General features: G+C 35.7%; 1 protein-coding gene across 1 annotated transcript in view; it reads left to right on the forward strand.

The window, feature by feature from the left end:
• LOC132705431 (dopamine D2-like receptor) overlaps window positions 1-27,280 on the forward strand; it is a gene marked incomplete at its 5' end in the record, with an annotated part of 86,470 nt that overhangs the window by 21,903 nt on the left and 37,287 nt on the right. The window contains one exon of the mRNA XM_060676016.1: window positions 19,607-19,716. Coding sequence (XP_060531999.1) covers window positions 19,607-19,716 — 110 coding nt within the window. The remainder of the gene's footprint in view (window positions 1-19,606; window positions 19,717-27,280) is intronic.

Below are 27,280 nucleotides of genomic sequence, written 5' to 3' on the forward strand. Positions count from 1 at the left end.
GATGATATTGTCAACAAAGGCATGGGCCTCTAAATATATATTCACCCATAGGGGGAAATTAATTTAAAAATACAACAACTGCTAGGATATTTAAAATTCTTACACAATCAACATTCCATGGAGCAAATATTCTATTAGATGCGACATGATTTTAGTTACCTACATTTTCCAGTATTTATTCCAGTATTTATTTGAAAGCAATAATTCATAAACTACTTGAAAAACTTTTTTCTGCAAAACATTGTTGATAAACTTCTGCAGTCACTCGAATATTATGTAGCCGCTTCGCTGCGTTCCGCTCTTGATGCATAATATACTACAATTGTTTAATAAAATTTCCCGTTCTTCGCTCCTTTTCATGTGCACAATGGTTGTCCATGCGGGGGCCGCTGTGGCCCAAATGGGATGAAGGAGCCGAGTTAGTTTCGACTTTATTCGTTTTTCCGCAAATTGGGAGAAAACGATTCGTTATGCACAGCGCATAAAAGCAATCAACGTTGGGCAACGTTATAAGCATTTTTGCCCGCATCATCGCCTAAAACACGGCAAAAAAAGATTTTTTTTTAATCGATCTATTTGATACGACGACAATATTTACATACATTTTTCGGGCGCGAGTGTACGCTCAAAACTCCGGGCCCCGTTAATTGGAAAATCAGTTACGCTTAAATTTCAATTTGTATTTTAATACGGATTTTTTGCGTGCCAATGCGATTTAATTGAATATCGGTGTCCATGTGGAAATCCGCGGCATAACTGCCTGAAAAAGCGTCACAAAATTGTTAATCTTCTGTTGCCGTCGACAAAATTTGGTTTCCGTAACCGCAATTCGACATTTTGTTGTTTTCAAAGTGACATGCGATAAAACCTCTCCGTTTGATTCTCGTGGTGTGTGGGCAACCCACAATACACGGCTATTCTATGGGGTGCTGCATCGCATTGATATTTTAATTATTTTTTATTAATTTATTTGTTTTTAGTTATTGAATTGATATCCTGTAATTTACGAGTGAATCTCTGAATAGAGGACAGAAATACTCGTAACGTTGGGCATATAAAATCTCGGATTTAATTTAATACTGGGGCTCCAATTCCATCCGCGTCAACAGCGAAGCAAGGAAATTTAATAATAGACAACAAAATGGTAGAAATTTTTGTGTGTGACATGTAGTGCGCCTGTGGGAGATTTTGTCTCGACAAGAACGTGCGGCGGGGCGCGTCTTCAAAAGCCGAAACTCGTCGGCAAGGTTCCCGTTTTACATGAAAAAACTTCTGTGACGTGGACGAAATAAACCGATGCGACGGAACGGGCTTATACGGTTATAGTAAACCCGACGGTTTAGATTTCCGCTAAACTTTGCTTAGGGTTATTTAAGTTTTTACGGTGCTTTATTTACTAAAAAAAACAATTCTGATTGATATTGCCAGGTATCAAAGAAGTTTTATAATTGCCAATTTATTGGCTTGTTTTTCGATGCTCATTAAAAAAAATAATTGGCGCTTAGGGCGAACGAACACGAGGTCATGCAATAACAACAATGCCCATGTCGCAGAGGATCGTCAAAATGACGTCATTTTCTGGCAAGTGACGAGATTATGACCTGAATTTGACCTACTGATTTCTTTGGCCTACTGATTTCTTAGACAGAGAGTTGTCAATTTATGTCAAATAAATCATAATTCTATAAGCCCCATAAGTTATACGGTGGTATTTGTTTTAGCAACCTCGCCAATCCGGCTAAATAAAAATAAATTTAAATTAAAAGTAAAGGAATACGTCTGTGATAATTATGAAGAAAATCTGGAGCATACAGTTTTAAGGCTTCCACCTTACCATTGTATATTTAATACCATTGGACATGTTTGGCACCAACTGAAATCTGCCATTCATCGTAACAATGTATCAGTTAGTCACTTTCTTATATCTATGAACAGACTTTACCTGTCCTTTATGGCCCAGGCGCTGCATTCAGAGGCACAGAGAGAATGTTTTACGAAAAAAAATATTAAAAACTGCGGCGTAGTTTTCAGCCCAAGAAACATTTTAGTTTATAACACTCCAAAGGATAGAAAAAACCTCGGGTTCTAACGGCAACAAAGCCAATTCAATTATACTTTAATTAGTCGGTTCCTCTTATGATCTAAAAGTTGGACCGATTTATTGCATTCTAAAGAGTACTTTATTAAAATCGCCACTACGTTCAAAGCGAAGAAGACGACATAAAAGTTTTGAAAGTTGTACGAGATCAAAGACGAACTCCAATATTTGTTTTCAACCGATTTAATTTCGCTCATGACCGCTTACCGAGGCTGGAAAATAACGCTTCGTCCAACTTATTTTCTGTGCAATGTTTTCTCCGGATGACGGTTATATTTTTAAATCATTAGCGTGTTTAATTGGTTTAACAACGGTAATTTTAATTATAATTTTGTTACTTCTATGAAGCCGTATATTTTGTTACCGTTAGAATGGCTTTGTAAAGTTTTGAAAGCTGTTTCGGTGGCGTAATGTCTCTTAGTAATAAAATATGACAGTATAAAGCTTGGCAAAAAAATCAAAAAACTAACGAGCTAAGCTGAAACACGGACGCAGCACGAAATCCAAGAGTTAATCTTAATCTGGGGCATACGTAATTATCCCACAAAGCCTCGTAATGTTAAATTAAATACGATTTAAGTTCTGAACTAACTTTTAATCCCTCGCTTCATAATTCCGCCTTTATTAAAGATTAAACTAATCATTTTAGTCTTGCGGACGTTTTCGATATTACACGCGACAATAATATGGGGCACGTGCAGAATCGTAAGGGCGATCCCAAGAGATTCAAAAATAGCTGTCAGAATACTACGTCCCTGCTGTCTACTATCCGTACGATTTATGACAAAAACAGATCACAACTTCCTTGAGCAAGTTTTTTCTTTTCTTTAAGGCAAAGAGAATGTTTCTACTCCGAACTAAGTCACTATCAGGGCTACAAAAAAAGCACAAAAACTTTTTTCTTTACCAATGAGAGTCTAGTCTTAGATTTTTGCATGTGCAAAATATTGCCCAACAAAGTTCGGTTGTTGTTGTTAAAAATTTGAATTACACTTAAAGCAAATAGATAATTTCTAAAAACCCTTTCGTAATTCATTGACACCACCGTTTTGCGATATTTGGAAGTTATAGTTGATGATTTTTGTTTTTCCTTATGGACGTCATTTCGCATACAGTGTTGAGGTTTTGAAAACAAAACCTCTAAACCGGCATGTGTCGATAACATAAAAGAAATTATCGTCAACGGAAACGTAGATTATAGATCAGCCAGGATATAAAGCTAGTCGAACTCAGTCAAAAGAATATATATATTTTTAAAACTTTACTGGAAAAAATACCTTTAATAAAAATAAATGAGTAAATAATATTAAACAAATAAATATATTTCAAAAAATTGAAGGTTCAGCTTAGATTTTTATTAGTTTCTGAATATGGATTTCTCAACCCAGTCAATTGAGTAAACAGAATTTTCCCAGAAAAACTTTAACGTAAAATAAATACTTACCTGTCATTACGGTTGGAGAAAGAATGAAAAAGGAAATTTTAAAAAATTAGAAGACATTTTAAGAGGAATATGAAATAAAAATTGTACTCTTCTGTTGATGAGTTCCTTTCTTTTTTTTTTCTTTCTCCAAACACTTATTATTGCCATTATTAATAGGTCTAGGACTTGCTTAATCCAGAGCTTCCTTCCACCTCTTTCTTGGATATCTACATTTTGTCCATCTTTTTCTTACCCACCAGATGCCTTAATAGTTTGCAGTCTGACTTCTTCATTGATGTTCGTTATTTGGACACCGAGGTAGTTCAAAAGTGGCACTCGTTTGAACGATAGTGTTGTGAAGTTGGAGCTTTTTGGGAGGTTTCCTACTTCATCAACTACATAATGACCAGTAATTTTATGATTTTTTGGAAACTCTAATGGTGATAATCGTTTTACGTTACGATGGGCCAAATATACGTAAAAACTAAATCTTCCTGCTAATTTTTGTATTCTGTTGTGGTTTGCAAAAAGAACTTATTGAAATTCAGCAACTTATCGCCATCTCTATATGAGAAGCATAAGTAAATGGCTTAAGCCTCACCACTCGGGGTCCTGTCGATTGAGAGCGTGCAACGCAGTTGCTCCCTACCCATCATCATCAATCCACATTTTGTCCATGCAAGTCGGGCATTTTTAATTCAATCCAAAAATTTTGATTCTTACGTTTTTTACTGTGTGCGTATCAATAGCAACGTTCAAAAAGGTATAGGTTTTATTTTGGGATGTACTATTTACAGGCAACGAGGGAATTTTATTGAACTTCTGTTAAAAGGAAATTTTACACGTACACCGGTCAAGAAACTAGATGCTCCTTAGCACACCCGAATATTTTCCTTTCTTTTTTCTATTGACTGTTAAATTTAGTAACAAATGCACATCTTTGAGCCACTCTGTATGATACTTCAGTACTATAACATGTACCGCATTTAAACCCTCCTAGTTTTTATAACAAGCCCAACTTGAATATCTCTATACGCGTGTATGATCCAGCCACACCACAAAAGAAATATCGATAATTATAATAATTGATATTATCACATCGGAGCGGTATAATAATAGCCACATTCGTCGGGCGTTATCTAAATGGACTTCCGTTTCAAATTTGCTGCGCATACGGCACCACCAGGTCCAGCAAATAAGCAAACAAGCACAAAGCCTTTGTACCGTTTAAACTGCGTAACTAAATAACTCGCGATGAGTCGGAACTAAAAATGTTAATCCGATAAGCGACCATTCGAAATCCCGTTGCGCAAATATATCTAAATTTATTTTGGCAGCATGGCCGCAAACTGTTTTTCCGACCCGAGAGTTTTATCGACACTGTTTGCAGTTTCCGGCTGTACCACGAGTATATATAGTTTGGACCAAGATATTTCTTGTGTTAAATTTTGCAGCCAATATGCGAGGTAAAGAGTTATTTAAGAGAAAGAACACTTCTTTTAACTGACTAGATCTAACTAGAGGATGAATTATATTTTTCTACTTCTGTCTATAAAATACCTAATTACACACCGATCTAGCGCGCGGGAACGTCACTTTACCACGTCAGATTCGTTTCCCACGAATCCGAGCCAGTTCGGACATTTCCGGAATTTTCGGAGATATTTCCCACGCCTTGCATTCTGACGTTTGTCAATTCTGATGGTCATGTCAGTAAATGTGGTGTTTTGCGAAAATGTATCAAAAACTAACGGTCATAGAAAAAGTATAGTATGCAACACGTTCGGTAAACTTATTAAGTCGCTCGTTTATTAAACACTCGCTCCGCTCGTGTCACATAAACTCGCGAGTCAAATGCCGTTTACCGCACTTGTTGCATAATATACTATTTTCTATTCCCTTCTGTAAAATACCTAATTATACACTGATTTAGCGTGCGGAAAGCGTCACTTTTACACGTTAGTTTCTTGTCCCATGCATCCGAGCCCCCTTGGTAAACTTTTTAAATCACTCGTTTATTAAACACTTGCTTCGCTCATGCCAAGTAAACTCGTGATTCACATGCCACATTTGTATAATATACTATTACCGCCTTGTCTTTAAACTTGATATTATATCAAACGCGCTGCATGGTATACTTTTCCTACGACCTTTAGTTTTTGAGTACATTTTTCCAAAACAACACGAATACAATTACAAATCTACGGAAACATCCGATTGCTCCCAAACGCGTGCGGCAATATCCCGGAAATGTCCGATCGGGTGGGAAGCGAAACTGACGCCATAAAATGACACTAGATCGGAATATAATTAGGTATTTTACAGAGGGGAGTAGAAAAACAATGTGAAAGATATAAAGTTCATGTAGAGATTTAGGTTCAGTGACAATACAGAAGAAACTATTAACAGTACTGGTAAAATCCTAACGGCATGCTGCGCATATACTTACGCAAAAAACAAAAGCAAATTACCAGCCGTCATAAGAATATGCGCCCTTCCCATAACGGAAATGTTCCATCATAAGGGTCCATATCTCGGCAACTAATAGCCGCAGTTTGAGAGAAAATATCTTTTAAGAATCATCGACCATGAGAACTTGATGGCAATATTTTTTATGTTTCTCATGTCTACCGCTAGGGAAAAAATACCGTTGCCTTTATATCACTCAATATTTGTTACATGTCACGCGAAAGTAAGGCGTTGTTGCCAAGGTCGAATGATCCTGTTAATCAAGTGTAGCAAAGAAGAACTTTTTCTAAAATTTAATAATAATTGATGCGTGGCTTTGCTCTTTTAGGTACTCAGATACAGCAATAAACATGCCTTTTTGGTGGTTTCATAAAGGGCGATTATTAACTTTTGAGGTGTGGACCTTGGTATTAATATATAAAATAATTACTTCAAATCAAATGACTTACAGTAATTATTTTACAGGTCTCCACATCCCAATTTCCTCGGAAATAACCAAAACTTTATTAAAATTTATGGGGTTTCACAAATATATCGCGATATAGGTTCCGTTCGCAGGCAGAAACTTTCTCACTCGGACCGGCGTGTACCTGCATAAATAAATTTATTTTATACTTTAAAATATTTGCATAAATTTGATTCGGAAGGGCTTCTCGGGCGGTAGAAGTGTCGTATATGGAATTTATTAGCATATAAACTACCCTTTTGCTCGCTATTGATGACGCTTCCGCTTGTTTCGGCCCACGCGATATTTTAGGCGGTCCGCAAATGATATATCCGCATTTTTGTTTCTGGGTTTCGCGTTTTGCATCGAAATAAGCCACGTAAGATTAAAAGAACCTCGCTACGCAGATTTACCCGATGCGCGTTTTATATTTGATCGGGGTGGATCTGATTCAGCAGGTCACCGTCACCGGCCATATTTTAGGAGTCGGATTACGAATTGTGTTAAAGTTTCTTAATATCATTATGATTATTAATGAATATATTTTCAAAAATATGTTAAAAATTTTATCTAATTTGATTAATTTGTAAATTTTCTGAAAAATTATACAGACGACATTTCTCCAATATTCCTTCAAACTTCCTCTAAAGGACCAAACACCCCTCAGTTTTCCAAAACATACCCAAATATTTCTTCAAACTTTGCAGTTTTACGTTTTTTTTCTTTGATGCATTGGGATAGCAAGTGAGCCTCGAAAACTTAATGTAGGTTCGTGTTACAATAAAAACAGAGGTATTTTTTTCCCAAAATTTCAGCGTTGATTATTTGATTGAATCTTGGAAATTCCTCATGATTTTTCGAAATTCCCGAAGAAGTTTTACTGGAGAGTTCTGCCCTTTATGCCGGAGATTTTAATATGCAAATTACGAATAAACTATTCTTGGAACCAGTACAATCCGGACATAAATGCTTACTTAGATATAATTGATATTTCATATCTCGGCAACCACTCGACGTTGGTGAGTACCCTATTTCGACTCCATTTGTTTGTAATGCTATTATCGAATCGAAAGATACGATTTCCTCCCATTTGGTTAGTGCAACTGGTGCAACAACTTTCATATACTCCACTATTAAGTACTCCATCCTTGCATTATCAACTGGATGTAATTCTTTGCAATGAGAATGCAGCAACTGGTTTGCAGGTGTCATTTATTTACTACGTATATTATGATAATTACATTAAAAACATTGAATCCAATATTGAGCAAAATACAAAAAAAAAAGAGTTTAATCGGAAATAAAAGGAAAAATAATGTTAAACAGAGTAAAACATAGAAAACTTTTTTGTTATTTATTTAAAAATTGGGAGCCCTGACGAGTGCGTTGGACTATAAGAAGATCTTATGCGATTGGAAGAGTACTGCCAAAATAACTACCTTAAATACTGCAAAGTGCTTTTGTATTTATTTTACTAAAAATATAAATATAATCAATTCCTTATACTATATCAATAACATTGAGAATCGTGTGTGTGTTTAATTTCCATAGTCTTTTCCTAGATTTTGATATGTTTGCTATGTCATTTGAATGTTTTAATCGTCGGGTAAAAAAATATCTTTTAAAATAGAAGCTTTAAGTTTAAGTTAAGTTTAAGTGCACTATAGGTTCTCTTTTGTTGATTAGGTTTACCCGATGCGCGTTTTATATTTGATCGGGGTGGATCTGATTCAGCAGGTCACCGTCACCGGCCATATTTTAGGAGTCGGATTACGAATTGTGTTAAAGTTTCTTAATATCATTATGATTATTAATGAATATATTTTCAAAAATATGTTAAAAATTTTATCTAATTTGATAAATTTGTAAATTTTCTGAAAAATTATACAGACGACATTTCTCCAATATTCCTTCAAACTTGCTCTAAAGGACCAAACACCCCTCAGTTTTCCAAAATATACCCAAATATTTCTTCAAACTTTGCAGTTTTACATTTTTTTTCTTTGATGCATTGGGATAGCAAGTGAGCCTCGAAAACTTAATGTAGGTTCGTGTTACAATAAAAACCAGAGGTATTTTTTCCCAAAATTTCAGCGTTGATTATTTGATTGAATCTTGGAAATTCCTCATGATTTTTCGAAATTCCCCGAAATATCCGAATTCCACTAAAATACCTTGACTATAATCCTCTGGCTTCAAGTTCTACGTTAAGTACCAAATTCATAATTATATAATTGTACTAAAAAAATAACACCTACCTATGCATCCGTTGTTTAAACTGAAATAAATTGCACGGTGTTTTCTCCTTCGAATCAATCGTATTCTTAGATGTCTATCCATAATAATTCCATAATTTATTATTAGTTTCCTTGCTAAGCCATTTGCAGTAGCCAATAAGGGTCAAAACCACTTTTGATGTTATGGTTTGCGATTGCTGCCATCCAAGAGAGGGATTTTTTTACCATAGCGGCTTAATTAACACTCTAACAGGTTAGATAACATCAGCTGAGCAGTAGTGTGGCTTATTTTAAAATTCAAATGCAATTAGTCTACGCAAAGGTTGCGGCAATGCAGCGGCTGACGAAAAAGTAAATTCGTATTGTGGCCGCTTTCACAGACATCAAAGCGTCCCTCATTCCACGACCTAATTTCCATGGTCTTATAATTAGTACGACGCATTCGTGGCGAACTCTTTCGCTCATCGAATTTGGAATATGGATTATGCGCGGGCCTTATGGGCTTCATCAGTGCGGACCTTTGAACGAACGGAAATACGTGATTACGCAAATGATTGTCCCGATACATAGATGCGTGTATGCATGTTATAAACTATGCAACGACACGAATTGCAAGATCCAAACACACACAATTGACAATTAATGGATGTGGACGTGGATTATATGCGGTTCATGACCGGGGATGACGATCGCGGCGGGATTTTCCATTGTCATTCGATAACCGATGTCCGATGAAACATCCAACTGGCGAAACGGAAAGAAAAAAATGAGGTACCATCTATTTCAGAGACATAAGTCTTCGATAAATTATCGTACATCATCGATAGATCTCCGTAAATTAATTCTACTGAATAAATCGTAATAAATACCCTGCTTTCTGTAGTTTGATATCGACACGGTGTTGTCGAAACAATTGTCATGTAAAAATATATAATTTCGTGAAAATCTGAACTTTTAGTTCTTATTTATTAATAAATCGTCTGAGAAATGACAAATACTGAACATCGCTAAAATTAGTGTTCGATATCCGTTGGTTGAGGCCAAAAAAAATTAAATCTTTTAACACGTCCGTTAAAGTTTGCGTAGAAATCGATATAAAAAGCAACGAGAATTGTCACACATAAAAAGAAAAATAAAATCGTGGTGTCAGGTGCGGGGTAGTTGTATATGCGGACAGGTGATTAAGATTTTCGTTTTCAAACAATACATGGGTACTCTATTAAATCATTTTTTTTATTTTGACATAATACAAAGACGAAAAATAAAACCAGTTTTAACATCCAACATCAGTGATTTTCAAAATTTATCGGCAATATGTGAAGCAGATGGATTTTACTTCCAACAGGGTTAAAAGTCAGTACAAACCATACAGCTTCGTTGAACCATTTAACCAAAAATTTATATAAAGAGAAAAGGTCCTAAGAACTAAAAGAAAAAGAGAAACTTTGTGGTCAGTCGGTCGGTGGTTGTGTCATATATTGGGTTGTTCGGAAAGTCATTTCGTTTTTTTTGGGGAACATGAAAGACAGTTTTCGTATAATGAATAAATATTTTATTAAATTATATATTGGCCATTCTGGTCCAACACCTTTTGCCATCTTCCTGGCAGTAACATAATTCCCCTCTCATAAAAGTTTTGGTCCTTGCTGGCAAAAAACTGGTTCAGGTGGTTTTTGACATCTTCATTTGAGGTAAAGGTTTTGCCATCCAAAAAATTTTGCAGGGACCGGAACAAATAGTAGTCGGAAGGCGCCAGATCTGGAGAATATGGTGGATGTTGCAGTACGTCCCATTCAAGCTGTAAAAGTTTTTGGCGAGTGACCAAATTTGGGTGACGTCTCGCATTATCCTGGTGGAACACTACACCCTTCCTGTTGATTAATTCGGGTCTCTTCTCTTTAAGTGAATCATTCAATTTGTCCAGTTGATGACAATAGACTTCTGAATTAATCGTTGTATTGTCCGGCAGAAGCTCAAAAAAAACGATTCCTTTGACATCCCACCAAACGGAGAGCATCACCTTTTTTTGGTGAATGTTGGCTTTTGACACGCTGTGAGCCGGTTCATCTTTTCTGCTCCATGACCTCTTGCGTTTAACATTGTTGTATACAACCCATTTTTCGTCCCCAGTAATAATCCGCTTCAAAAATGGATCATTTTCTTGACGTTTGAGGAGCGAATCACACACGTCAACGCGACGACACAAATTTCGCTCCGTAAGGACATGGGGCACCCACACATCGAGCTTCGAGGTTAAGCCCATGCCTTTCAAATGGCCATAAACAGTCGAATTCGACAAATTTAATCTCTCACCGATCTCTCGTGTGGTTATTCGCCGATTTGCATCAACTAATGCCTTTATCGCATCTTTGTCAGCTTCGACCGGCCTTCCAGACCGTGGTGCATCTTCGACATCAAAATTGCCGGATCAAAATTTTGCAAACCAGTTCTGGCACTGGCGTACTGTTAACACGCCTTCTCCATACACATCCGTCAATTTTTTTCTCGCTAGGACAGCATATTTACCTTTTCTGAAGTAAAAAAGTAAAATATGACGAAAATGCTGCTTATTGCTCTCCATATTTAAAAGGGCACCAACCAAAAACTACTGCGTAGAATTAATAGAACTTTTTCACACACAAGCCTTGCAATATCAGCTCTCAAGACATATAATGGTTATGCGGCTTAAGTGTGAAGTTGGTTTCGAAAAAACATAATTAAGTCCTCTGACGGGAAAAAACGAAATGACTTTCCGAACAACCTTATACATATCGCGCTGTCACTGAAATTGAGTTTTTGACAAATTCGTATAAAATATAATATATATATAATGGTGTACAATTTGTCGGGCAGTCAGAACGAAATGAAAATGTCGCAGTTAGAGACTCACTCTTGCCTACAGCACAAGAAACGCAACTGAGGAGGGATGTAGTTGACTACTTCGAAGAAAAACTTAATAATATAGGTGAGTGGATGGGCAATCTAGACAAAGTAATTTACGAGAATTTGAACCTTAAGCAATAAGTAGCAATGCTTGAATTCAAACTCAATGAATTGGGTTCAACATCACATTTAAACAACATCGAAATCTTAATAATGTTAATCATCAAATTGCAGAATAAGTTAGCAATACAGCTAAGAGTGAATTGAATATGTAACAAGAGTATAGAATGTCAATAAATTGATTATCCGAAGAATTTTATGTAAACAATGGAAAACAAAATTCTATTTAAGGAGGCCATTGTAAAAAATTAAAATTGTAAGTTAAAAGAATACTTCACGTCAGTGATGCTACTTTTATAATGCTAGAGAAGAATGTGTCAAGGTCTTTGAGCAAAAACCTGATTAAACAACGCCGAGCTTTTCAATAACAACTATTTGGTGTATCGGTGTGACCAGTAAACAGCGTTTACAAAAAAGACGGGGGAGGATGCTTTATAGCTTTCAAGAAAATCCTTACGTCAAATCGATAATATGATCTAATAGTTAGTCCATTAGATCTAATAGTGGAGAAAGCCTACTCCACTTATACTTGCACTAAGGTGATGTAGCTAAACACGAATAAGTTTTACTGGAGAGTTCTGCCCTTTATGCCGGAGATTTTAATATGCAAATTACGAATAAACTATTCTTTGAACCAGTACAATCCGGACATAAATGCTTACTTAGATATAATTGATATTTCATATCTCGGCAACCACTCGACGTTAGTGAGTACCCTATTTCGACTCCATTTGTTTGTAATGCTATTATCGAATCGAAAGATACGATTTCCTCCCATTTGGTTAGTGCAACTGGTGCAACAACTTTCATATAGTCCACTATTAAGTACTCCCTCCTTGCACTATCAACTGGATGTAATTCTTTGCAATGAGAATACAGCAACTGGTTTGCAGGTGTCATTTATTTACTACGTATATTATGATAATTACATTAAAAACATTGAATCCAATATTGAGCAAAATACAAAAAAAAGAGTTTAATCGGAAATTAAATAAAAAATAATGTTGAACAGAGTAAAACATAGAAAACGTGTTTGTTATTTATTTAAAAATTGGGAGCCCTGACGAGTGCGTTGGACTATAAGAAGATCTTATGCGATTGGAAGAGTACTGCCAAAATAACTACCTTAAATACTGCAAAGTGCTTTTGCATTTATTTTACTAAAAATATAAATATAATCAATTCGTTATAATATATCAATAACATTGAGAATCGCGTGTGTGTTTAATTTCCATAGTCTTTTCCTAGATTTTGATATGTTTGCTATGTCATTTGAATGTTTTAATCGTCGGGTAAAAAAATATCTTTTAGAATAGAAGCTTTAAGTTTAAGTTAAGTTTATGTGCACTTTTTCTCTTTTGTTGATTAGCAATTGTTTGTTAACATACAACTTTTTTGTTGCATAGGGATGATTTTTTTGGTACTCTGTACCTTATGCAACCTAAATTGGCAATAAATAAATTCCGATTGATCCAATCGCTTTCACAGATAATCTTTCTTGCAGATCCCCACGTCGCCGGCAGTAAACCTGCCCCCCACCAAAACGTAAAAGTGTTTCTACCCACTCGAATTTTAGCTTCGCTCTCTCGGATAACGCTTCCCACTTTTTTTACTTCTTTAATAACTACATTTAAAGTAAAAAGGCTGCGTATAATTCAAGCGTAGCGGCGCAGACATGGAGGAAACACGGTTATTCACTTTAAATGATAGATCTGCTTAATACCGGGGTGCATTACGCTGTAACCAGCGTACGTTGTCAGGAACGAACTTCTGCAGATTTATGTCGCGCTTATGGCCGACGCTCGGTGTTAATATGACCGCGCATGGCTACGAAGGTGTGTTAATTTGTTTAACAGTACCGCTACCGTTTTATTACCTCTGCAAGCTTACAACGGTCTCCATAATAATATATAGAATAAATTTACCTCCAATTTCGTAAATTTATCGATTTTTTAAAATTTGTACAAAATCACCCTATGAAATATCTTTTTCAAAACCTGATTTTTGTGTATAATACAATCTAAGAGTGTACTCGTGGCACATGACTTCGGTTTAAACCTTTATGCAAAAATCCTAAAACGCGACAAAAATGAGTTTAATACAACATACACGAGAGCTGATAGAGCCAATAAAGTTGTCGAGGTTAAGTGACAGGGTTTTGTCTAAACGCCGATAGTGAAGGCTGCGTTGGATCGTTTAACTGCCTCGCTTAATTAAATGGATGTCGAAGGAGGATCTGCTTAGAGAGTATTTCAAAATATCAGGATCGCGTAGAGCAGTGGCTCTCAACCTTTTTGGGATCACGGAACACTTTTAAGTGGTCTCGATTTTGGCGGAACACCATTATCATAAAATTTGTAAATCTAATGTAAATCACACAAAATAATTGGAAGATTAATATTTAATTGAAATAAAGATATATATTACATGGTAACTTATTTTAATGAGAAATTTGCGCTTGACGACCTTTACAAATTTCCTCAAGGTTGGGTCTTATGTAAGAGAGCGCTACTCTCATTTCTTCTTCTAAATTGGTAAGTCTTTCTCTTTTTTTGCTTTTAATATTTGTTAGAGTTGAAAATCCAAGTTCGCACAGATAGGACGTCGAAAAGAGCAACAAGATATTCAACGCTCGTTTTGCAATAAATGGATGTTCATTCTCGATGGAAATCCAAAACCTTTCCACTCCTTCTTCTTTGAATTTTAGTTGTAACGTTCGATCCGTTGATATATTAATAAACTCATCTGCTTCCTGAATAGAAAAATCTTGGTTCATTATATCAAACTCACCAAATGGATTTCGCGCCCAATCAAAGTCTTCAATATTAAGAGATGGAAAGTAATGAGTTATTTTGTCTTGCAATATTGACAAATGCTCTGCCACATTTGAAATCATTTCGTTAATGTTAACAATATTTTCCGTTGCTAATAACGGAAACATATCAAATTTGCGATTTTGAGCAATACGATTTTTCCAAAGCAAAAGCTTTTTCTGGAAAGCTAGCAATTTGTCTGTGGATGTCAGAATATTTTCATTTTTTCCTTGAAGAGATGTATTGACTGAATTTAAGTAGCTGAAGATATCGGCTAAATATGCTAGCTTAGTACACCATGCATCATTTTCCAAATATTTTACGTATACATCATTACCCTCTTGTCTAAAAAAAACTAGCAATTCCTGTTTCAACTCATGAACTCGGGTTAGCACTTTTCCTCTTGAGAGCCACCTCACTTCAGAGTGCAAAAGCAAACATTCATATTTGGATTCCATGGTGTTACAAAGTTGTTTGTTGTTTTTATAAGAAGCGATTTGCGCTTTATCCGAAATTGTAACGGTCTTTCGAAAGCATGTTGCTTGCACTTCTTGATTTTTCAGCAATCTTTCGAAATAATCTTTACCTTTCGAAGTTAGACAAGAATGTTTTGTTGAAAGGTGTCGCTGTAACTTAGCTGGGACCATTGCACTGTTAGCCAATTTTTCACCACAAACAATACATCTCGGAATAGGAACATCTTGACTACCGCTCCATGTAAAACCAAACTTCAGATATTCTTCCGAATAATGCCGAACTGATTCGGATATCTTTTTACGTTTATTTTCGACATTTTTGTTGCCTTGCATATCTCCTTCAATTGAAGAAGACCTGCTTGTACTCGCCCCAACATTAACCTCACTTTCAGTCTTTCTTTTCAAAAATTTGTCCATATTTCAGATTTAAAAGTCTTGTATAAATGCTAAAATAAGCAACTAAAAAAGATAAGAATACTGTTAAAACTACACAACTTGCATTTCATCTTACCAATTTCCAACAATATAAAATATATATATACAATAAAAAACACACTCACGAAAACTCGATATTTATATTAAATTATGGCTGAACCGCAGATCGAAATTGCGCTTTTGTTATTTACGTACGAAGAAAGAGAAACAGCACGAAATCAACACTACGTAGCGCTCCCTGCGTTATCGAGTACACTAGAAATTTAGTGGTATTCCCCGGAGTAACTCCAAACGACGTAACTGCGTCGTTCGATAATTACACTGTTAATATTATTGACTGTTCCGCGAAAATTTAGAATAATATTGAATATTTTTGCTAAATTTCAAATAATTAACAAAACTATGTAGTATTTATTTTATAGTAATAAAAAAATTTGCTGTTTCTTATTATATTATATTCAAAATTTTCGCGGAACACCTGGGACAGCTTCGCGGAACACCAGTGTTCCGCGGAAGGGCGGTTGAGAACCATTGGCGTAGAGCATTACGCCACATATTGGAAGGCGCTCTCGCTCGGTCAACCTTGCAATTACTATTATATTTGTAGTAGCAGAAAATAGGAAAACCTGGGAACTAACAACAACTAAAACAACATAATGACTTCGTATATACTGTTCGTTTGTACGAAAATATAATGCTAAAACGTGCCGCAAGCTTATAGTTGTTGCCTGCCCTAGCCTATATCCACTGTTGATTTAACATCTTCATAAATGCATCTTTCTCTTCGTTCCAAGATGTTAAATTTGACTTCCATTTAGCAGCTCGATGAGAATAACTAAAGTGATAGGGTGCAAATATTAAACACACGTTTGTGTCTTTCTCTATCCTCTGCTCTCTCTTCCTCTATCTCTCTGTCCTGATACGACCGAAAATCTTCGTCCCGTGAAAATTCATTTGAAGAATAAGAAACCGGTGTAACGCTTTCTTAACAAATCGATAACAATTTTAGCACATCAATTTTGCGCGTCTCTTCATTGTTGGGAAATATTAGCCATCATTCGCTTGATGTGCGTCATTATGCGCGAGAAAAGAAATAATTTTCCTTATTCGAGACGAGGCGGCAGGTGTCTGCCGTACTAGCTAATGTTAATAATATAAAATATTATCGCCCTGCCATGTTGCATACAACTTTTGCCTTCTATTGTTGGGAATATAATCACCAACGTGATTGGTTCGTTCAATCTTTAAAGTTAAGGTGTTCAGGGCCGAACTGAGCTGCAGAAGTAACGCCCATTTATTGATTTTAACTACTTGCACCAAATATTTTGCTGACCTGAGGAAGTTGATTTGATTTTCAAAGTTTTACAATCAAAAGTACTAAAAACGAACAACTGAAAAATTGTTCTCAAGCTTAACCAGCTATGAAGATGAGCCAATTTTCGGACCATTTAATAGGGTAGCTTTGGTATTTATAAAAAACAGTCATCAAATCAAATTGTGGACTCTTGTCTATAAGAACTTTAAACTCTGCAAGGGATACAAGGCAAAACTATCCCCTAACTGTTGGTTAATAGGGAGCAATTATTGGAAAACATTAGAGAGGAATTTGAGAAAACGTCGGGAAATATAAGAAAATCTTACGAAAATATTGGAGGACAGAGAAAAAATATTTGTGTGAATATTAAAAGTTAGTTTTTTCATGTACATCCACTTAAACGTAAGTTGATTTCGCAATTTCGTCGCGAATTTGCCGCATATCCCCTCCTCTTTGACGTAAGCATTGGCAATTGTTCGCTAACTCCTCTCTTGCCGTTACAAACTTTAAGGGATGTCGATTAATCACTTGGCAATAAAAGCAAGTTCCTTCTTTTCCTCGTCGTCGCCCGGGTTAAAACAATGGAAAAGCAATCGATCGTTATCGGCGGCCATAAAAAAAAATTTCAACACTCGTAACAACGGCGGAGGTAGGGTAAGTATAAGGCCGCCTTCACACACCCGATGATGTTCACATAAAATAATTTTAGTAGATATTTTTACGTCGTTTAGACGATATATTTTTGGGTTGTTGTTCCTAAGAAGGAAATATTAAAAGAGAAAACCCCAGAGGCGATTTTGGGTAAAGTCCGTTCATAGATATAAGAAAGTGACTAACTGATACGAATTAAGGAAAGACACGGCCAAGCTACTTAAATTACTTAAAATTATTCACATAATATATCAGTATCACTATTGCTATCATCGCCTGTTCTAATTATTATTTATTCTATATTATTTGCAATATGGATATACGATTGTTCTGCTTTTTCTATATGTTTAACAGCACATTTCAGATGGTGCCAAACATGTTCAATGGGATTAAATATACAGTGGCGGGAGCGCCTCCTGAGATACACTAGACTCGTACATACTTTGCCTAATTCGCACACGATACAACACACGCTGTATTACACACGAAATAAGAATTATTACTAATAAACTTAAACTAAGTAGTATACCAAACCAAAGAATATTAAATACAGGGAGGTACAAACTTATTTTCTGTTACGGACCACAATTTTACCTTAATTTAAATTCCGAAACTTTAGGTAATAATCTTGTGCACATTCGTATAATCCAACATTGAAATCGACAAATCGGAAACCGACTTCTGCTGTCGAAACAGCAAATTTGATGAATCGAAATTCGTGTGAAAGAATCAATTTAATTATATTGAAACCGGCGGCGGTGTCAGTACCGGCATCGGCTTTACCGGTGTGTGTGAAAGCGGCCTAAGGCATAGGCGCGGCAAAAAAAGAACGTCTCGCATAAACCTCGACAAAGTACGCCGCTAATCTGAATCAATGAAACAAGTTTAAGGCGCCGGGGAAATCAAATTTATCAAAGTTTTCACTCTCCCGGGGCGAGGACAGGTATAACGGCGAAGAAACTTCAGGGGCTTCTGGGGAGCGCTTCTCGAATATCTCGATAACCGCCATTTAAGTGTTTAGCGACTGTTTTCCTACGCTCACGAGAATGTATAGGCTTCACCACGACAAAGTCCTACACATACATTTTAATAGTAAAAAGAGAGAGGGAGAAAGAGGTTTTCGGATAAAAATCAATAAGAAAAACACCGAAAATGTGTTGTTTTCCCCGATATCAATAATTATTCTGAAATAAAGCTTATCGGTGTTCCTTTAGATGATCGTCTGATCTGGCTGAACACTCGAAGAATTTGGCCAAAAAAATCAATAGAAATTACCATATCTATTTAGATATCTCGTGAAGGAGGTTCAGTCAGTGCCTTATTTATCTTTATTGGTAATAGATTGGCATTCTAACCTTGAGTGAAGAGTTTCAAAAGTTCGGCTGGGATTAAATAATATTATAAGCAACCTAAAATTGTGACCTTTGGAGAAATGTCTAATACCACTATGGAATAATGTTTTACAACAAAGTGCCAAAAGCAAAAAGTAAATCCTTTTGTACATGTTACGAATATTGTAGCCCAGAGTTTATCTGTTTTTTAAGTGATTTTATTGTACATTCCACCGTTTTTTTTAAAAACCTTGTATTTTTTATTGACGGCAATAAATTTACGTCACGTTAACTTGGGTGGGAAGGGAGGAAGGGAGAACCAAAAATTGAATAAAGACTTGTGTAGAAATAGTTCATACTCTTAGTGAGACACAGACCGCAAAATTGGTCTCTTAAAATTTCCATCCATTAAGATAATTGAATATTAGATTTGCACACCATAATATAACTTAAACTAATGAAAATTACCTTTACATATTTTTTATTCATTGGAATTATCAAGTCACACATTATTTTCTAATAAATTGGACCCTTGGGAAGACTCAGCACTTCTTAAAGCAGAAAAAGCGGTAAAATCGAATTCAAAAATTGTTGTTGAGTTGATCTGCTTCCCCGAGCTTCTGAAGAAATCATTCAAACAAAAGGTCAAAGAGCGAATTTTCTCACTCAAACAGAGATACATCATATATCAATCCAATCCCACCAAAGCTTTATCGTATAAGACAACTTCACCTTAAATTATTCCCCTTTATAGATAAATTAAATTTTCTAAAAACGGACCCTCGTAACATAAACCTCTCCAAGGTAACTTGATTTTTTACAGAAATATGTCTAACCCTTATAAATAAATTTCATACATACATATATTTAAATAGAGTGAGTAAAAAAAAATTGTATTATTTTGTTCCAGGTAAACGGCACGTGGGCCTTGCCGGGCTTCGTCTGTGACTTTTACATCGCAATGGATGTAACCTGCTCAACTTGTTCCATTTTTAATTTAGTCGCCATTTCTATAGATAGGTGAGTGCGATTATTATTTTTTTGTATCGGACTAAAACAGCATATCGATAAATCTTCGGTATCGATAACCGGGGTCGACCATTAATCCTTAGGGAACAAAACGGCAAAAGTGCAAGTTAAAAAGATGTCGTGTCCGCTTAATGATAGTTTTCGCCTTCTCTTTCGAAGAGAATCGGAGGTCGCGCTGCTCCCTTTTAAGGGTACTTAACAGTAAGTGGATATAAAATGGAAGGAAAATTAAAGAGGGAGGAAGTAATGCCCGAGGAACATGACGACCGTTTCATTTAATTTGATGTAGAAGGATAGAAATTAAAAAGAATATACCCTACATAAAGCTAAACCCCCTTAAGAACCGGGTTAGGTAAGGTAAAAGAAGTAATATAAATTCGTCGCTCGGCCATTAATTCTATCAATTTTATAGCAAGTTAATGCATTCTGAAAGCGTTGTAGTTCAAAGCGCATTGTGATTCGAAACTGGGTCGTCCTCATTGCTTCTTTTTTTACTACAACTTGAAAATATTAGTAGAATACGAAACATGATTCTGGGACCAACCGCAGTTTCCCGCTACTTACCTGTCGATTTAATTTTGATTATGGATTGACTCATGGGTCGCTTTAATGGTTGTACAAATTTGTTAACCACTGAACTATACCATAATGAAAATTATTTCCTTTATTATGATTACTTACTTTTCTGCTACCGTTAAAAAGTTGAAATCGAAATTGATAATATATACAGGTCGTCTTAATTTTAAACGGAAGTTATACGGAGCATAGCAAAAATCCTAACGAAAAATCGACTCAGGGGCAACTCGAGACATGTTTACGTCTAGCGAAAATCGAATCTATTTATCTCAGTCATAAAACCAACCACAATATCACCGAACGCTTATTTGCCGAACGTGAAACGCTATATGTTCGTTCCCCAAGGACTCATCCCTCCCATTATGTCACGGTCAATAACGTATTTCCGCTAATAGCATATACCTCGTATGCATTTACGGTAAATATGTTTTGGTGGGGCATTTTATGAGACGACAATAGTTACGGACGACCCGTTTAAAGGATTCAACTGCGTTTCCGTCGTCGGTTATTGTCGAAGGTTTTATCCTTGTTGATGCCATAAAACGTGTACTTCCAATTTGGCGCAGCGGCGTTGTTGTTTTTAACCTACATTGTGTACCGAAACGGCAATTTTACGAACCCGCTCTTAGCACCTTAAACTTAATTTGTATGCGGGATTATCGCCAGGCAATGTCTGTATTGCCAGCTAAAGTTTAATTCATCCAGCTTCGCGAATGGCAATTGCCTTCAACAACAAACGAAAATTGCAACGCAGATAGAAATTACTTAGTTATTAAAGGATACCTAACTGACTTTCCTCTACGCTCAGTATGATTTTAGCTGGGAACGTGACTCACAACTGAAACAAAATATTTAGGAATCTGCACATTGATAACGTCAGAAGACATGCTTTTTTGGTGAATTCACAAGAAGCAACCATACTCGCGAAAGCCGCTTGCAGGAAGCCGACAGAAAGTCGAACTGACAGAATAGAGAAACCAGAATATTCCAGAAACAAACAGAAAAATTGTGTACTAGAAACCTAAAAAAGACGATATGTTGAAAGATAAGATCAGAGCGTTCTTCGTGTTCCTTTAAATTATTTGGTTGCATCCTGTTTCAGCAACGTTCACCTTTCTATTCGATTTGATTGAACTGAGTAATGCATGTAATAATGGAGTAGCGACATTTACGAATTGCGTTGTGTAACCACAACAACCAAAAAAATAGCACTACAATTGTCAACCAAATACACAACCACTAGAAATAGACGCACATCATAAACTCGTAAGCTTTTGCTCGATACTGTCGGTCCTAATAAACAATATTAACTATTTTCTGAAGGACTTTATTGTGGGGAGTGATGTTATGGCCTAAGATATTTCGTTAAATATTTTAACTGCGTTATAGCTAAAAGATCTCTCGAAAGTTACCGAAGTATGTCTAATAACGCCGTATAGCAAAACAATGGCATGGTATTCAATAAGGGTACACGGTATTCGTGTGCCGCAGACACCTCGGAAATTATTTTTAGATAAAAATATATTTTAGTAGCAGCATTCAAACCTTTACTAGCAACAAAAAAATAACTGAGTGTCATCGGCGTATTGATGAGATTTGTAAAATGTAAGAAAAGTAGAGAAGTCAGCTGTATAAAATGAGGTCCCAGCATACTCCCCTGGGGAACACCCCCTTTCAAAGCAATAGCATTTGAATGAGTATTTCCTACAACTACTTTTTGATGTCTCTGTCTTTTATCCCGAAGTATTTCCAGTTCATCAGTAACGTGAAGCGAATCAGAAGAAGAAGCAACCTTTAATATGGCTGGCGACAAACTGATTGGTCCAAAGTCGTTAATGCCACTTGGACAATATTTCTTTGGAACGGGTATAATTCCAGCTTGCTTCCAACAGTCCGAGAAAAAGACACTTGCTAACAAGGAAAGCGATATGATCGACTAAATATGGAGTAGTTAAAAGAATTATTTTGATATCAATATTTTCTGAGCACTGAACGTTGGTTTTAATACTAATCAAAGTGTTATTAACTTCCTCGAGGTAAACTTTAGCGAAACGGAATGAACTAGGACCAAATTGTTTATTAGTATAATTTAAGACACAAAATCAGGATAAATACCAGCAATTATTGCCATAAATTTCATCCTTTAATGCTAGTAAATTCTTAGGTAACGTTTCACCCATGACAACTATGACCAAAAAAAGAAGTATTTTCAGGTATAAATTTCTCCGCGTCGATATTAACATATTTCAAATTTTGTTGCTCCGGTGCGAGTGTCGAAAACGTCAGCAAAAACACAATTTACCGCGGTAAATGTGAACTTCCTCGCGAAAATAGGATTTAATGGCGTGAGACAGAACAAGTCGAACCGAATTTGCGCAAATTCTTACCCCATTCTCCCCGAGAGAGCATTAGGAAATTAAAGAACCCTCTATTTCCTCTTTAAACGAGAATTCCCACGGGGAGTTGGGTTTTCTATTTATTTTTCTTTATATACGCCGGCGGTGGGGGTTATATCATAAGGCAATTTATGCGCCAGACCGAGTCCAATATCCTTAGTTCGCGACGATTGGTTAGTTGAACTGCGAATAGGTTCAGTGGATGTTGATGAGTAACGTTCCTAAAACTGTTAACGTTGAATTCGGCCGCAATCAAAGACAAAAGGTTTACGACAAAATACTATTTCTAGAAAGCTTTATGAGTTTCGCATCTTTTGCTTATATGAACTGCTGTCGACATTCACCCGTAAAACCTGAGGTCATTGAAAAACACGACAAGAGTCTTAGCGAATGAAAATTAAGTGTCTGGGCTGAATAAATTGGTCCATTGGAACCAATCTAGATCGTCGCGCGCCCGACAGAGGGAGAAATGAAAATAAAGAGAGACGAAGAGGTAGGGGGGCGAGAGAGAAAGCAATAGATAGAGCGAGAGAAATAAACGCTTGCTTGCGTAATCGATTTAGCGAAATTTGTGTCATTTGATAAACAGATCCGTTTAATTAAATTACTTTGTCTCGCAGCACGTCCGCGGGACGAAGCTTTTTGAAAATTATACCGACGTTTCTTGTTTGGGTCATTACGGCCCGTATACCGTGCTGATTACTTAATTCGGTTGTCGCATAAAAATGGTCCTAGTTAGTTGTTTACGTTGAAAAAGCCAGGTAACACAAATCAAGGTTCCACTTCAAAAATAATAGTCTCCACACTCTTTCCGTTATTCTCGAATACCGTAACTTTGTGACAAGTATCAAAACAACTTAACAAAGAGATAATTAAAACAACTTCAAAGTTCTTAATTTAAACACTGAAATATGGTATCACACATTAAGTCAATGAACCTAAACCCAAGGAAAAGAAACATTCAAAGTCAGTTAAAGAAACAACTTTAGATATAAAATATCCTAAAATGAAAATGACCCAGCAAGTTACGTGGCAGGTCGAATCGAGTAATTAGTAAATTCTGGGGAACAATGGACGAAGATCTGAAGAAGCCTGTTGAGACTTAGTTATCCCAAACTTTCGCTGAAAAAATGGATTTGCGTAATGATTACAGCTAAAGGTAACTGCTATGTATTATTATGTATGTATTATGTACCCAGATACATACCACAGTCAACCTTAGACCTTAGTAATAAATAAGAAAATGGGGCATATAAGATGGAAATATACTATAAATGACTATAACTTGGTGAGCAATCCAAGAGGGGAAAAAACTAAAAAAACTAAATTTTAGCGTATTTGATAAACGTTATACAACTAAACAGTTAAACTCCTCTTTCAGGCCATCCTTAATACAAATTCACATATTTCACCGACGTTACCAAACAAGGAGCTGTTGCTAAATAGTACTGTTATAATTTGGAGCGAAAAAATGAAATGAAGGGTCTATATTTAAAGATATGTATCGTATTTGCAACGAAATACGAAATGATACTAAGTACACTTCTCTTAAAATTGTCGCCGAGAATAGATTGTATATCACAGCCAAGATTACACGTGTTACAAGTTTTATTGGCTTTGATAGCCGGCATCCGCCAAGTTACAAGTGCACAGAAGATTTTGATAAAAGTGCATAAATGCAATAAATTTTCATTAGAACATGAACACTTTACCACACCAGTTTCGTTACATCGTGGACACATCTACCCAAAAACTAACGGTCTTAAAAAAAGTATGTTGCATAATATAATTTATATACAATATAGGATTTCCGTTAATATTTCTAAATATGGTTAAAACTCTTTATCTCCAAGGTTTCCATAATCTCGAGTGGATCAACAAATTCGTACACCTCATATGTGTGCCCGCAGAGGAAGAAATCCAAGGGCGAAAGGTCAGGCGATCTAGGATGCCATTTATTAAAGCAAATGCACTAAGCTTCCTCTAAAACATTCTACATGTACTTTGCTGTAGGTATAATAGGAGCGGCGATCCCTGTGTCGAGAAACGAATGTGGGACAGATTGTAAAGTCCGTCTCAACCGAGAAGAGCTCGGTGAAGTCAGATGCGCACAAGACGGATGGATCAGCTGTCGTTCGAAGATGCGGCCGCTATTGGCGTGGATGAAATCGTTCTAATTGCATACGTTTCGTAGCTGTGTTTTGTGGGTGCTTAAATTTTGTTCATTTTTATAGATTATTATTTTCGTTTTGGTTGCAGTGTCTTTGTTAAGGTAAGGCGTTTTAATGAATATTATTTGCGCCAAACCACTACGATAATAAATGTAATAAGTCAGATTTTCTATCACAAAGATTTTATTTACCAGCAGCAGTATACACCTTTTGCTTAAAATTAAGAAGAAAATGTAATATGTTTTTCTTCAATTTAAAACACAAGCCGGAACTAATGCTTGAAGTAATTTGTAATTTTGTCACAGTTTTTTTTTAATAAATTTAAGTACCTGTTCTACTTACTGATGCCCAAAAGCAGTGTGTTTTATATATGAAGTGAAGTGAGAAGAAGTATCACAGGTAAATAATTTTATGTCAGATGTAATTAAAACATCCATCTCGCTTTTTACAAAACTTCTGGGTTCCTTCTGCGTCGGTTTCTGCTTAGCCGAAACGTCAGCAATTTCGACAAAGCAAAAACCGATGCAGGAGGAATCCAGAAGTTTTATAAAAAGCATTACAGTAGCCTGTTGAAGTTTCTTTGAAAAATTAACATCCATCTCTTTTAAAATTTGTTGGCTTAAAATAATATATGTTTACTTTTCAGATGAGTGGCTCAGCATATGTAACCATGTGAAGAAGTATGAAAATAAGTTAATCGAAAGATACCACATATTTGATGAAACTAGATCATTTAAAATTTGTAATTAACACAACCTCATCCGAGGAAACGGAGAGTGCTTCAAGCGATGGCAGCTTGGAATGTGCTGAGCTTTCCGAATCCGACTAATCGAATATATATTTTTTTAACATTGAAAATCTTACTTTACTTGAAAATGACGTCGGACTCTGTTATGTGCTTCTTCCTATGACCACTTATGAAAGTAATAAAAAGAACACTGGTAACTTGGCCCGAAAGTATCCAATATCACACCCTTGATGAAAAAAATCATTTTAGTGTTTAAAAGGACTTTTTTCAAACATAAAACGTTTTGGTTCTTTGGGAATGAAACATAATTTAGGCGTAATATAAGTACATGTTAAGTTACATTACTAGCATTTCGATTTATTACTTCTTCAACACTTGTGTCATTTTCTTTAACCATAGTATTGAAACGTTTTTTTTTTAAGAAATATGCTTTGTAATAGTAGGAAAAATAGTATGCATTAATCACGTAAAAGGAAGTTTTCAAACTTATCGTTTGAAAATTTTCATTTCTTGTTATTTAATATACCGTTGATATAATTGTCCCGAAAGTAACAGTTCAACACAAAGCCAAAACATAGCCGGTTTTTCTTAATAAAAAATGTTTCTTTGCCAAATATTTTTAACTATTTTTTTACTTTCTTGGCGAAAGTTTAACTGGAGTGAAATTTGCTTACCGACCAGTAAAATTACACTTTCGGGACTTGTTACATAAACAATTATTTTTTACTACTTCAGCTTAATAATTATTTGTAGTATTTGTTATTCAGAATGTGTTCTATTTATTTTTTATACCTTTTAATCGTGTATTTTGATTAAATATTGTTTACTTATTATTGATATACCTAACTTATTTTCCCATTCGATTATATAATTTAATATTTTTCCTGCCTTTGGTCAGTGATATACTGCCCTGCTCAGCTGGAAAATCCAATCCGACTTTTGGAAAGTTTGGGAAGTATTGACGATTTGTTTTATGTTTCGCAACGTAGATGTGTTTAAAGAAAAATGTTGATTATTAAGCAAAATTGGTAATCGATAAAATTGGATATTTACCTTTGTATTGTGTTTAGTTCATTTAAATTTTCAAAGACACCTCCACGGGCTACCATAATATTTTTTCAAAAAACTTCTGGATTCCTCCTGCGAGTCGAACTTGCTAACGTTTCGCCAATCATCCTATTGGTTTCTTCGGAGCTTGACTGAAACTGAGAGTTCCAGAATCCAGGAGTTTTGTAAAAAGTAGTTCATTTAATTGTTTTAGTTTTTCATAAAAATTTCCAGTACTTTTCGCACCATCAACAAATTGAAAAGAAAAATATGTAAATTGTTACACCTTTACCCAAAATTTTTCAGTTATAACAAACTTAACACAATGTACTAGAATAATGAACATTATGGGTATTAAAAATCTGGTGAAAGCGCAGACATTGAACAATGAAATACACGTAATTGAAATAAGTGGTGCCTATAATGAAACCAATAACGCGAGACGCACATATGACGCTTATTTCGCACATCGAACAACGATGTCACTCGGCTCTTCTCTATTGAGACAGACTCTATCCGTTAAAGTTTATTTTATTTCTCGTGCTTGCGTTTAGACAGTGACTTTTTTGTGGCGTAACAAGAACCTCTGCATTGTAGACGACTCAAATTGATTATCT

Source organism: Cylas formicarius, unplaced genomic scaffold (genome assembly GCF_029955315.1).
Source record: "Cylas formicarius isolate icCylForm1 unplaced genomic scaffold, icCylForm1.1 PGA_scaffold_7__23_contigs__length_41026272, whole genome shotgun sequence".
NCBI lineage: Eukaryota > Metazoa > Arthropoda > Insecta > Coleoptera > Brentidae > Cylas > Cylas formicarius.